Consider the following 12,730-nt stretch of genomic DNA (forward strand, 5'->3'; position numbering starts at 1 on the left):
ATGTCTTGGTTTAACTTCATGAAGACATTGTGCACAACAGGAGTGCACAGAGTTCCAGCAATTTTTGTGCGCGTGTTTTAAACTGTAAAAAGGGATCATAATATGTAATGGGAAGGTGAGAGAGATTAAAGTTTCACTCTGGATTTACTTCTGAGTAGGCATGCATAGGATTGCACTGCTTAAATCCCCGAAGCAATAAAAGTGTTGACGCCTGCTGATCACATTCAGAGTAATCTGAAGTCCTCCCATGGACTGAAGAAGACAACTGGAGATCTTGTCTCCTTTTAAAGTATCAGTTGAACAAAGTCTTTGCACAGGATACTAACAGTGAAATCCTCTATTTGTTTACTCAGAAATAAGCCCCACTGAGTTCAGTCTGGCCTATTCCCAGGTAAGTGGCCATAGGATCATAGCCAAAGTCAAGAAAACCAGGCCTTTATGATGCTTCTCTTTTATAAATGAAATATTGAACTGTTTTGTTTTCTTCTCAAATGAAAGGGGGGCTTTTCACACAACAATCTTCTCATTTGTTGTACACAAGCCACAGGTTTTTGCCTTGGTGATGTTGCACTATTCAAACTCCAATATTTCATCACTGATAGAGATGCAGGTTTATTGCAGTTGGTATTTGGTGGTTTTGTGTGTGTCATGAGTCCCAATTAATCATCAGACATGAATGACACATTTCCTTTCACCATGGTGGACAGATGCAAAAGAGAACAGGGTTCGCAGCACTGTTTGGGAGAATGGAAAACATCTGCAGGTGATGCAATAATTTTGCAATATCCCCCCCCCCCAGACTAACTCCCAATTTTAAAATATTGTTCTTAAAGCCATGAGAGGCGTGTTACAAGATTTGTTGGAGATTTGTTAAAAATAACCCAGTTAGCAGCATGTTTTCACGAGGCCTGGATCCCTCACAGCAACGTATTGGGAACATTATAATAAAGGGAAGCAGTGGGGGAGAGGAAGCAATCTGGAGTGGACAAGAGGCAGTTGTGAAATGGGTCACCTAGTCATATAGCTCTTTCCTAAAGCTGCTGTTTGTGGGAAAGGAGCTATCTGGGTGGCTTTGCCTTCATACCTGAAGGAGCGTCTCCACCCCCATCGTTTAGCCCAGAAACTGAGATCCAGCTCTGAGGGCATTCTGGCGGTTCCCTCCCTGCGAGAAGTGAGGTTACAGGGAACCAGGCAGAGGGCCTTCTCGGTAGTGGCGCCTGCCCTGTGGAACGGCCTCCTCTCAGATGTCAAGGAAATAAACAACTACCTGATTTTTAGAAGACAACTCTGAAGGCAGCCCTGGTTAGGGAAGCTTTTAATATTTGATATTTTATCGAGACTTTAATAATCTGTTGGGAGCTGTCCAGATTGGCTGGGGAAACCCAGCCAGATGGGCGGGGTATGAATAATAAATTATTATTATTATTATTATTGTTGTTGTTGTTGTTGTTGTTGTTGTTGTTGTTTAATCATTTAGTCATATCTGAATCTTCGTGACCCCATGGACCAGAGCACACCAGGCACTCCTGTCTTCCACTGCTTCCTGCAGTTTGGTCAAACTCATGTCGGTAGCTTCGAGAACACTGTCCAACCATCTCGTCCTCTGTCGTCCCCTTCTCCTTGTGCCCTCCATCTTTCCCAACATCAGGGTCTTTTCCAGGGAGTCTTCTCTTCTCATGAGGCGGCCAAAGTATTGGAGCCTCAGCTTCAGGATCTGTCCTTCCAGTGAGCACCAAGGGCTGATTTCCTTAAGAATGGAGAGGTTTGATCTTCTTGCAGTCCATGGGACTCTCAAGAGTTTCCTCCAGCACCATAATTCAAAAGCATCAATTCTTCGGTGATCAGCCTTCTTAATGGTCCAGCTCTCACTTCCATACATATTATCTGTGAGTAAATGTGAAATCAAGTCTGCAATCCCATGTACTTTCTTGTGAGGTGACCAGATGAAACAGAGGGCGTGACTCCTGTATCTTTAACAGATGTGCAGAAGAGGGAATTCCAGGATGTGTGGTTTGCATGATGAGCTTCATCTGCTGAAATTCCCTCTTCTACACAGCTATTAAAAGCTACAAGAGCCCTGTCCTCTATTCATAGAATCACTGAATTGTAGAGTTGGAAGGGGCCACAAGGGTCATCTAGTTCAACCCCCTGCAAGGCCGGAAACTTTTGCCCAACATGGGGCTCGAACCCACAACTCTAAGATTAAGAGCCTCATGCTCTGCCAACTGAGCTATCCCATCTGGTCACCTTCCTTACTTGTACAGGACTGGGCTACATGCATGGCCCGTTGAGATGGCTGCCCATTGTATACCCTTATGTGCTAAATTTATTCCAAGAATAATAAACGGCACTGCATTTACCATTTCATTTTAGCTCAAGCACTGTACGCTCAAAACTACACATCAGGCACTCGGTGCAATTCAGGCTCACTGGGGTGTGAAAGCATTTGAATTTCCAGCTGAAGAGCTGCGCTTTCAAAAGCACTGGAATAGGCTATTAGTCTTCAACAGGTTCATATCTTTAACACTTACTCATTTAAGAGTGATTGATAATCACTGCTTCCCTTAAGTGCTTTAAACACATTACCAAGAAAGGCTGTGGCCGCCTGCTTGTTCCCTCCACCTCCTTATTTCCTTGATAGATCAAGTCAATGGTGTAGCCGTTTCTTCATCAGAAACAAAAATAATAATAATTGGTGCTCCTTTGACACAGGAGCTGTCACAAAGCTAGCTTGTATTTGCTTACAATGGATTCTCTATTGCCCCATTTGCAGAATTCTGCCACTTTCACTCAGTGAAATAGTTTGCTCTGGTAATGCATCTACCATCTTGTTGGGCTACCCGGAGAGAAAGGTATTATTCAGCGTTCAAGAGAAAGCCAGGAGTGTAAAAGTGATGTCTCTTACACAGGTTTTGTTGAGGGGGCGGGAAAGGTTTCATTTAGCAGATTTATTGTTTAATATGGAAATCATTTATAGTGTTCCAGTGTAATGCACACATCCTCAAAAGTCCTGTTCCATGAAAATGTTGTTGTTGTTTAATCGTTTAGTCGTGTCCGACTCTTTGTGAGCCCATGGACCAGAGCACACCAGGCACTCCTGTCTTCCACTGCCTCCCGCAGTTTGGCAAGCTCCTGCTGGTAGCTTCGAGAACACTGTCCAACCATCTCGTCCCCTTCTCCTTGTGCCCTCCATCTTTCCCAACATCAGGGTCTTTTCCAGGGAGTCTTCTCTTCTCATGAGGTGGCCAAAGTATTGGAGCCTCAGCTTCAGGATTTGTCCTTCCAGTGAGTACTCAGGGCTGATTTCCTTCAGAATGGATAGGTTTGATCTTTTTGCAGTCCATGGGACTCTCAAGAGTCTCCTACAGCACCATAATTCAAAAGCATCAATTCTTCGGCGATCAGCCTTCTTTATAGTCCAGCTCTCACTTCCATACATCACTACTGGGAAAACCATAGCTTTAACTATACTGACCTTTGTTTGCAAGGTGATGTCTCTGCTTTTTAAGATGCTGTCTATGTTTGTCATTGCTTTTCTCCCAAGGAGCAGGCGTCTTTTAATTTTGTGACTGCTCTCACCATCTGCAGCGATCATGGAGCCCAAGAAAGTAAAATCTCTCACTGCCTTCATTTCTTCTCCATCTATTTGCCAGGAGGTGGAAGATTCTATTCTTGAAGTGGGGACTTACTCAATAAGGTAAAAGTTAAAGGACCCCTGGACGGTTAAGTCCGTTCAAAGGCAACAATGGGGAGGAGGTGCTCATCTCGCTTTCAGGCTGAGGGGGCCAGCATTTGTCCACAAACAGCTTTCCAGGTCATGTGGCCAGCATGACTAAACCGCTTCTGGCACAATAGAACACCTTGATGGAAGTCAGAGTGCACGGAAACGCCGTTTACCTTCCCGATGAAAAGGTGGAATATAAAAATGGCGGCCAAATGGAAAAGAAAAAGAGGGACACTGTTCCTGCGTAGAAGAGGGAATTTCTGCCAAATTTATTATTAAAAAACTGGCACGGCAGCTCATTGCTTTACTTACTTGTTACATGCCCGCACTGCATATAACTCGAAATTTTGTGGGGCTGTTTCGGTGGGTTGAAAACAATTATATGCAGCAAGATGTCAGGAAGAGGCATCAGATCTTAATCTATGAACGTTGCACTTTGGCTCACTGCTGCAAGTCATGTTTGTTCCCATCTTACATCAGATTTGATCTTGGACTTATCTGGTGCTGCTGTCACTTAGGTCACTGCTAACCTGCTGGGTATAAATGCTAAGTATCAAGGCAGCCTCGAGTTGTTTGCCGGAGCAGCAGTTTCTCTTGGCTTGGTCTTTTGCTTCTCTGCATGCCCCTCCCTCTCTGAACCAGATGCAGTATCCTGATTCTGCCCCCCTTCACGCAAGGCCCTCCTGCTTCTGATTTCTACGCACATTGCAACAGGACTACGTCTTCAACTGCAGGCGTTTGCTTTGAGCATGGCAGCATCCTCCTGCTCCCACACCATTATTCTGACCTCAGCTCACTTGTAACAGTTAATTCCATCTCCCAGCTGGTTTTCTGCCATTTCTGTCTTGGCTGCCCACCTTCCTCTCTGCATTGTCCCAGATCGTAAAAGCACACCAGTGCAAGTAGATAAATAGGTCCCGCTTTGGCGGGAAGGTAAACGGCGCTCTGGCTTCCGTCACAGTGTCCTGTTGTGCTAGAAGTGGTTTAGTCATGCTGGCCACATGATCTGGAAAGCTGTCTGTGGACAAACACCAGCTCCCTTGGCCTGAAAGCGAGATGAGAGCCGCAACCCCGTAGTCGCCTTTGACTGGACTTTACCATCCAGGGGTCCTTTACCTTTTACCTTACTCACTTGGGCTTCAAGCTCCAAGCCCTGGTCCAGAAAATACACAAACGTGTAGCTAGCAGACACACACTGAGAACCAGCAGGAGTGGGCAGACTTCAAGAAACGAACAAACGTATTAACACCCAGTTAACAATTTTCTTTTGAGAGTTTTCTTGGATACTATACGAGATCGTTGTTTTTAAACCAATAAGCTTACTGAACTGTAGGGTACCTGGGCCTGGGGTTGTGTGTTTACAGGATGCATGAAGTCCAAACGGCTTTTGTTTGTTTGTGCATTCACAGTCATACCTCGGGATAAATACGCTTCAGGATAAGTATTTTCGGGTTGTGCACCGTGGCGACCTGGAAGTAACGGAGTGTGTTACTTCCAGGTTTCACCACTCGCACATGCGTAGATGGTCAAAATGAAGTCACGCGCATGCGGGAAGCGGCGAAACGCAACCCGTGCAGACGCGCTGTCGCATCTTATGTTCTGTTCAGGATGCGAACGGGGCTCCGGAACAGATCCCATTCACATTCCCAGGTACCACTGTATTTATAACATGCAATACCCCACCCTTTAGTTCCAACCAGAGCTCTTAGGGAGGTTCATGATAAAAGCCGGAGGCCTGTCCAATATTTTTTCCCCTTTTCACTCCATTGTTTACTGTTTTCCCGTTGCTTGTTTTGAGGCTTGGGCAAGCTGGGTCGTCCTCTTATATACCTGCTGGGATTGACAAGGCATATGACCCTCACCTGAATCTCATAGCTCTCCTGACGAGTGCTTTGGTCTGTCCACTAGATACCAGGCACTCTACTATTCTAATTAGATATTTTGTTGCCATTTGCAACTGTAGCCGCCTCTGATTAGTTATCATTTAACTCTTGGGGAAAATAATTAGCATCACATGTCATGTGCATGGAAGTTGCCGAACCAATTAACCAACTAGAAGGATTACTGTTAATAGCACCACTTTTCCTGTAACTTGATACTGCGGGATAGTTTTGATAAACTGCAAAAGCATTTTTAGTTTGCTTTCTGTTGCCACCCTGGAACTTTTCTTTATTAGTGCCACTTTGTTTTGTATGATTCTTTGCAAATGAAGGAAAACAACTTTTCTGCTTGTATATGTTGATAATATAATTTTGCTTGTAGCCATACATCAATGAAAAAACTAAGCAGACTTTGTAAATGAGAAGGCCTTTTGCTGAGAAGTTGCAATATTTGGTATGTCTGCTGGGAAAAGGGCTCCGCAAACAGAGCCACCACTGAAAAGGTCCTTTACCTGGTCTTCACGCATCTCCCCTAAGAAGAATCTCAGCAGAATCCATAACATTCAAGACACTGGATAGAATGTATCCTAAGGCTACATCCTTAAGACAATAGTACAACTGTGAGACCCACTCATGTGATCAAAGCATGCCTAAAATGCACAGCAACACTAACAATGTAGAGATGATAGACAAAGATAGAGTAGATCCGCCATCATGGCGGGTTTCCATTCTTTGGGTGAAAAGCAAGGGAAAAGATTAAAAGGTAACTGACCCTCTGTTGATTTTGATGAATATTGCCCACCATAGCTGCGACTGAGGATCTATCACAAAGAACAGGTATTCTCAACATTAAAGGGTGTTGGGTTTTATTGGTGTGTTTGAATATGTCTTACCTTGTGTTTCATGCGACCTCAGTGGACAAGAGAACTTGTGATCTGTCACTGAGCTGGACTGGCTGATGGGCTGCAAAGTCTTCATTTGGTCTGAATGTCTTTGAACAATCACTGGCGCCGAAGTGTCAGCTGAACCCTTTATTTTTTGGGGGGGAAATGGAAAATATTTCTTTTAGGGGGGAAAACAACACAAATCAATATCTGAATTCCATTCAGGCAGGAAAACAAAGTGTGCGAGTGGATTTGTAAGAATACAGCCTAAACTTCTGGACAGCTTCGTGCAAATGCCCCCAGTTATACAGTAGAACCATTTAGGATCCGATCTACCCAGTTTCAGTTCTGTTAAGGCCTCTGGCGCTCCACAATATGTTGTTATCATTGTTATTTATTTACTATTTTCTTTTATCTTGCCCTTCCCCTCACGAATACCCAGGATAGCAAAAAACAACAAAGCCGCAGCGTGGAAATATAAAAAAGTTAAAGCACAGTACAAAGTCAGCCTTAAATTACATTCAAATTACATTTTACAAATGCAAAGGAATTGTAAATCGTTCAGATTTACAAAGTCCTGTCAGAACAAACAGGACTTGAGTTGCCATTCGAATAGTTATAATGTGGGGTGGATCTGGGTAGGGAAGGAGTTCCACAGCTGGGATACCACCATGGAGAAAATCTTGTTTCATGTGGTAATCCCATCCCCCCAAAATCCCCCTCCTCTGGATTTATACATGAGCACACAGCACCTGTATTTGACTGGATTGAGCCCTGCGTGTTCCCTGGCCAACAGTGTTTTTACACCTGCGTCTCCCAATGTTTATTTCTTTCCTGCCCCCGGTTCACTCCTGTACCCCGGCACAGAGGCAACTAATAATGGCGTATACTGTATGCTGATTTCCCTCTCAAAGTTAATTTGTATCTTTAGAAGAAGAGGGGGAGAAAGCTATAGGAAGGTATTAATCTGCTTAACATTTCTAAGTACATCATCCAAGGGATTTTGTTTTTTTAATCTTACATATGCTCAGCAGAGTTACTGGCGAAAACGGTACATTTTCTTCATTTCATCCTTTCAACATCAAATGGTAAGCAGCAAAAATTGGATCAGACTTCAAAGACTGCGCTGTGCTCCCAGTCACAGAGCGACTCCTCCATTTCACATATTGAATTCAAGCAGGATATCAAAGTGCTACCAAAGAACCTCAGGTCCTTACTCAAAAAGAGGCTCTAACATCTGTAGAAAGTGAAGTGCACAGACAAATCACCTCAGGGAGCAGCTAGCATTTATTCTCAGCAGCAGATTTCCAGCCTTTTGATTCCCTTATTCACTGTACCTCCCTGTCTTTCTACAGAACTAAAGTTCTTAGCAAGCAGCCTTTTGTCTCAAAGACTTCAAAACACCACTAACGGTTTCATGTTCTGATGGTTATGCCAAGCAACCGTGAACACACTTCAGAACGGTAGATGCAGGGATTTCATGTCGTTTCAGAGTCTGAGCTTCATAGTACCTTGCTTGTTTGTTTGTCGAGAAAATCCAGCTCTGTAGGAGAAGTTGCGCTGTTGCTTTGCTGCCTAAAACACAACAAGAAGTTATAATCATTGTCGTCATTTTAATACTACTACTATTTCTCTCTTTTAAAAAAATAAAATAAAATTACCCACATGTGCCCAGCCCATCAATCATGCTTCCTCATTAGGTAAGCAAATTGCTGTTTTATTTTACTTTATTTAATTTTATTTCATGGCTCACCTACCATTCATCAAGGGTGGGATACACAAAATAAAACTCACAATACAACAGTTCCATTATAAATAAAACCTAGTACGGTTGTACCTTGGTTCTCGAACGTAATCCGTTCCAGAAGTATGTTTGACTTCCAAAACATTCGAAAACCAAGGCGCAGCTTCCGATTGGCTGCAGGAGCTTCCTGCACTCAAGCGGAAGCCGTGTTGGACATTCGGCTTCCGAAAAACGTTTGAAAACCGCAACACTTACTTTCGGGTTTTCAGTGTTCAGGAGCCAATTTGTTCGTCAACTAAGCCGTTCGAGAACCAAGGTTCCACTGTATAATTATCAGGGTGTGTATGTGCGTGTACATGTACACACACACACACACACACTTCTGAATTTACTGTTTTAAAATATTAAAAGCATAATGTATATATCATGATTGTGCATGGAACACATGGCTTTAAAATTAATAAAACAACAGGTCTCCTTCAGTAAGAACATTGGTTAGGATCAATAGTCATGATATGCAGGGGAATTGCACATGCAGCCAAAACCTTGTTTGTTTAATAATAATGATAATAATAATAAATTTTATTTATATCCCGCCCTCCCCAGCCAAAGCCGGGCTCAGGGCGGCTAACAACAATCAAATAATCAAACAATCAAATAATCCAACATTCTAAAAACATTTCATTATAAAAATTAATTAAAATCAAATTAATGGCAACCGTTAAGCAAAATTCTGTGCAGGTTTGCATGTCTCTGCTACCTTTCGAAGAGGTAAGCCACTTTTTTAATTCAATGCCCTATGTAGCTTGTCTCTTCAGGAGACAACTGCTAGCTCGCAAACAGGAAAACAAGAAACAAAGCTCTAAGTAGCTCATGGCATTCTCTCCCCCACACACTTATCACCTCTTTTGTTACCCTCAACTTAAAATTTTACTCTGTAAACATTATCACATGCTCCCAACATCGCAGAGGAGGTGGGAAGATCCAGGGGATTGGCTGGAAAATCCCTGGAGACTTATGGCATATTTGCCATCTTTGCTTCATTCATGAATATACAAGCAGTGTATAGACAAGACAAACAGGTACAGTGGTACCTTGGGTTAAAGACGCTTCAGGTTACAGACGCTTCAGGTTACAGACTCCGCTAACCCAGAAATATTACCTCGGGTTAAGAACTTTGCTTCAGGATGAGAACAGGAATCGCGCAGCGGCCACGCAGTGGCAGCAGGAGGCCCCATTAGCTAAAGTAGTGCTTCAGGTTAAGAACTGACCTCCGGAACAAATTAAGTTCTTAACCTGAGGTACCACTGTATTCCTAGAGCAGGGCCCTTAGCCCCCCTCTTCCAGGCATTTCAAACTAGTAACTCTCAGCTCTCATCTATTTCCGTCTCTCAGCTCAAAAATCCTCACCCCCCCAAAAACCCCATATCCCTAGATCGTATTAGTGTCTGATCCCCAACACTGCAGTGTGTTGTCCATTTAGGAAACATCCAAAGCAGTTAAAGGAACATTAATGTGCGAGTTTCTTTGGTTTTTAAATCAAATTATTAACTTTTGTCAAGCAGCTCTTTAGGCAAAATGGTAACAACCACAGATCCATTCACAGGAATCTGGCAGCCAAACTTATATCAGTATTGACACATGTGCAAATATATTGTGTCTGGGTGAATTCCCCTCCCAATGCCACGGGGCATTGCGGTGATTTTCAGGTGGGTGGGTAGGTGGAACCTGCAGCACTTTCAGGAAACAGAAGTGGATGAGGGTTTTTTATTAATTTATCTTTTTTTCTCCACTGTTACATTTTTACCTTTTTTGTGAGCAATACCCACGGAATTTGTACTGTGTAGCGTCTCATGAAAACAAATAAAATCAAGTACTAAATACAGTGGAGCCTCGGGTTACATATGCTTCAGGTTACATACGCTTCAGGTTACAGACTCCGCTAACCCAGAAATATTACCTCAGGTTAAGAACTTTGCTTCAGGATGAGAACAGAAATCGTGTTCCGGAGGCGCGGTGGCAGCAGCAGGAGGCCCCATTAGCTAAAGTGGTGCTTCAGGTTAAGAACAGTTTTAGGTTAAGAACGGACCTCCGTAACGAATCAAGTACTTAACCCAAGGTACCACTGTAGTAAAAATTAGAGATAAGGGAAAACACGTTGCCACTGCTGCAAGCAGCAACGTGGAAATGTGGCTGGAATGCCCCATGACAGGGCCGGCCCACCCATGAGGCAAACGTGAGGCAACTGCCTCAGGCAGCAGATCCCAATTTCAATTTTTCTTCCTGCCTCCCCCCCCCCCCCCGTTCCTAATGTAGATCTTCCTTCACCCCTTCTTCCCTGGCGGTGAAGGGGGCACCATTTTGAGACCTGCCTCAGGTGTCAAAATGTCTTGGGCCAGCCTTGCCCCTTGAGAATGATAACATGCAATGGTGTAGGGAAAACATGGAACGGGAAGCAAGTCTGAACTTTTTCAGGGGCATTTTTTCTGGGTGTTCCCCCACGCCCCCACCCCATATCCCAGGGTTAAGTCCTGGTCTTGAAAACAGACGGTGGGAGCTGAACCCTATCACCAATTTAGTCCTGGGAGAAATGAAACAAAACTTGTTGTGTAACAAGAACACAAGTTATGCTTTCCTGGAAGCCTGGTTTAATTAAGGACAACGATGGAAAGAGCCACAAACCATAAAGAGGCAGTAGTTCCTCTTAAGTACCTATTTCCCAGTGTGTTGGCTTATGTAATTTGTGGCTTGTGGCTAAAAGGATTTCACTGCACCTCTGCTTGGCCACTTAATTCGTTAAGGCCTCATCCTGCGGCTGCTGAAGTCAATGGGAACATTCATCACCTACAAATGTACCATGCAGGACAGATTCTTGAAATGAATGGGCCACTTGACTGTGACAGGAGTTAGTTGTTCGCATAGATCACACCTATGCCTGTCCTTTCCCCAAAACGTTGCAGCTTCTTTTTTTATTGAGAAAAATGTTCCACCACCCATATTTGATATGTGGACTTTTTATTTCTTTGACTGTTTTCAGCTGTATTATATCCTTCTGAATGTGGTTCGATCATCTCAATTGTGTAATGCACTGGCAGTGTTGATATGCTGCTGTTGTGAAGGGACACGGATGGTGCTGTGGCCTAAACCACTGAGCCTCTTGGGCTTGCTGATCGGAAGGTTGGCGGTTTGAATCCCCGTGACGGGTGAGCTCCCGTGGCTCTGTCCCAGCTCCTGCCAACCTAGCAGTTAGAAAGCACGCCCAAAAGTGCAAGTAGATAAATAGGTACCGCTGCGGCGGGAAGGTAAACAGTGTTTCTGTGCGCTCTAGTTTCTGTCACAGTGTTCTGTTGCACCAGAAGTGGTTTAGTCATGCTTGCCACATGACCGAGAAAGCTGTCTGTAGACAAATGCCGGCTTCCTCAGTCTGAAAGCGAGATGAGCGCCGCAACCCCATAGTTGCCTTTGGGTGGACTTAAATGTACTGGGAGCCAATGTAGGTCTTTCAGGACCAGTGTTATGTGGTCTTCGCGGCCACTCCCAGTCACCAGTCTAGCTGCTGCATTCTGGGTTAGTTGTAGTTTCCAGGTCACATTCAAAGGTAGCTGCCCTGGACACAGAATTGACCTGCACCTCCATGGACAGCTGTGAGTTCAGAATGACTCCTAGACTGCACACCTGGTCCTTCAGGGGCACAGTTACCCCATTCAGGACCAGGGAGTTGGGGGACTCTCCAAATGTAAACTGTAGTGGTGGTGCCGGGGACTGCAAGGGAAAGAGGCCTTTGGAATAAATACAATAACTTACTTTAAAAAAATGTTTATGTTTAATGCATGTTTTTGGTTTATGCTGTGAGCCATCTCGAGTCCCGCGCTAGGAAAAAGGTTGAATATTAATCAAACAAACAAATAATCCAATTTCCATAGCGGTTTGTGTTGGTTCTTGATCTTGGGTTTATAAAACTATGTCCAAAATCTAGAGTCAAGGACTGCACTCCTGTGTGTGCTTCCTTAGAAGCAATCCCCAATAAAGTCTGTGGAACTAAGTAAACACCCATAGATTTGGGGTGCACAATTTTTATAATTCTCATCAGCATCTAGTTTCTGTGAACATATTTGCTAATATAAATACAAAAATAATAATCAACCGATGAATTATTTTACTTGGTGTTACTGTGTTGCTATCAGAAACATCGTACAATCTACATTTGATTTTTTTTATAAATATTAAAAAAACAGACTCCATCAATCCTTTCAACTTTGTCAATGCAAAAATAAAACACAAGCGCCGTTGCTCCCTTTGATCTGGTGTGGGAAAGGTTTTGCATGTGTTGAATGTATCATGTTCTTTTGAGGCATCCATTAGATCTTGACAGGTACAGTGAGTTGTATTGTAATACTTTGTTTAGAGATATTGTCGGATGAGTTGAAGTGATAAATGGTGCCATCACGTGAATGTAAATCATCTGCTTCCCTTTTCAAAATGCCACTCAGACAAAAAC

At 43.6% G+C, this 12,730-nt stretch overlaps 1 protein-coding gene across 1 annotated transcript in view; it reads right to left on the bottom strand.

The window, feature by feature from the left end:
* MYO3B (myosin IIIB) overlaps window positions 1-12,730 on the bottom strand; it is a 296,654-nt gene that overhangs the window by 50,940 nt on the left and 232,984 nt on the right. The window contains exons 32-33 of the mRNA XM_080972245.1: window positions 8,000-8,063; window positions 6,498-6,633 (exon numbers count right to left, since the gene is read on the bottom strand). Of these exons, the coding sequence (XP_080828371.1) occupies window positions 6,498-6,633; window positions 8,000-8,063 (200 nt within the window). The remainder of the gene's footprint in view (window positions 1-6,497; window positions 6,634-7,999; window positions 8,064-12,730) is intronic.

Source organism: Podarcis pityusensis, assembly GCF_964106645.2.
Source record: "Podarcis pityusensis genome assembly, chromosome: 1".
In the NCBI taxonomy this organism is placed as follows: domain Eukaryota; kingdom Metazoa; phylum Chordata; class Lepidosauria; order Squamata; family Lacertidae; genus Podarcis; species Podarcis pityusensis.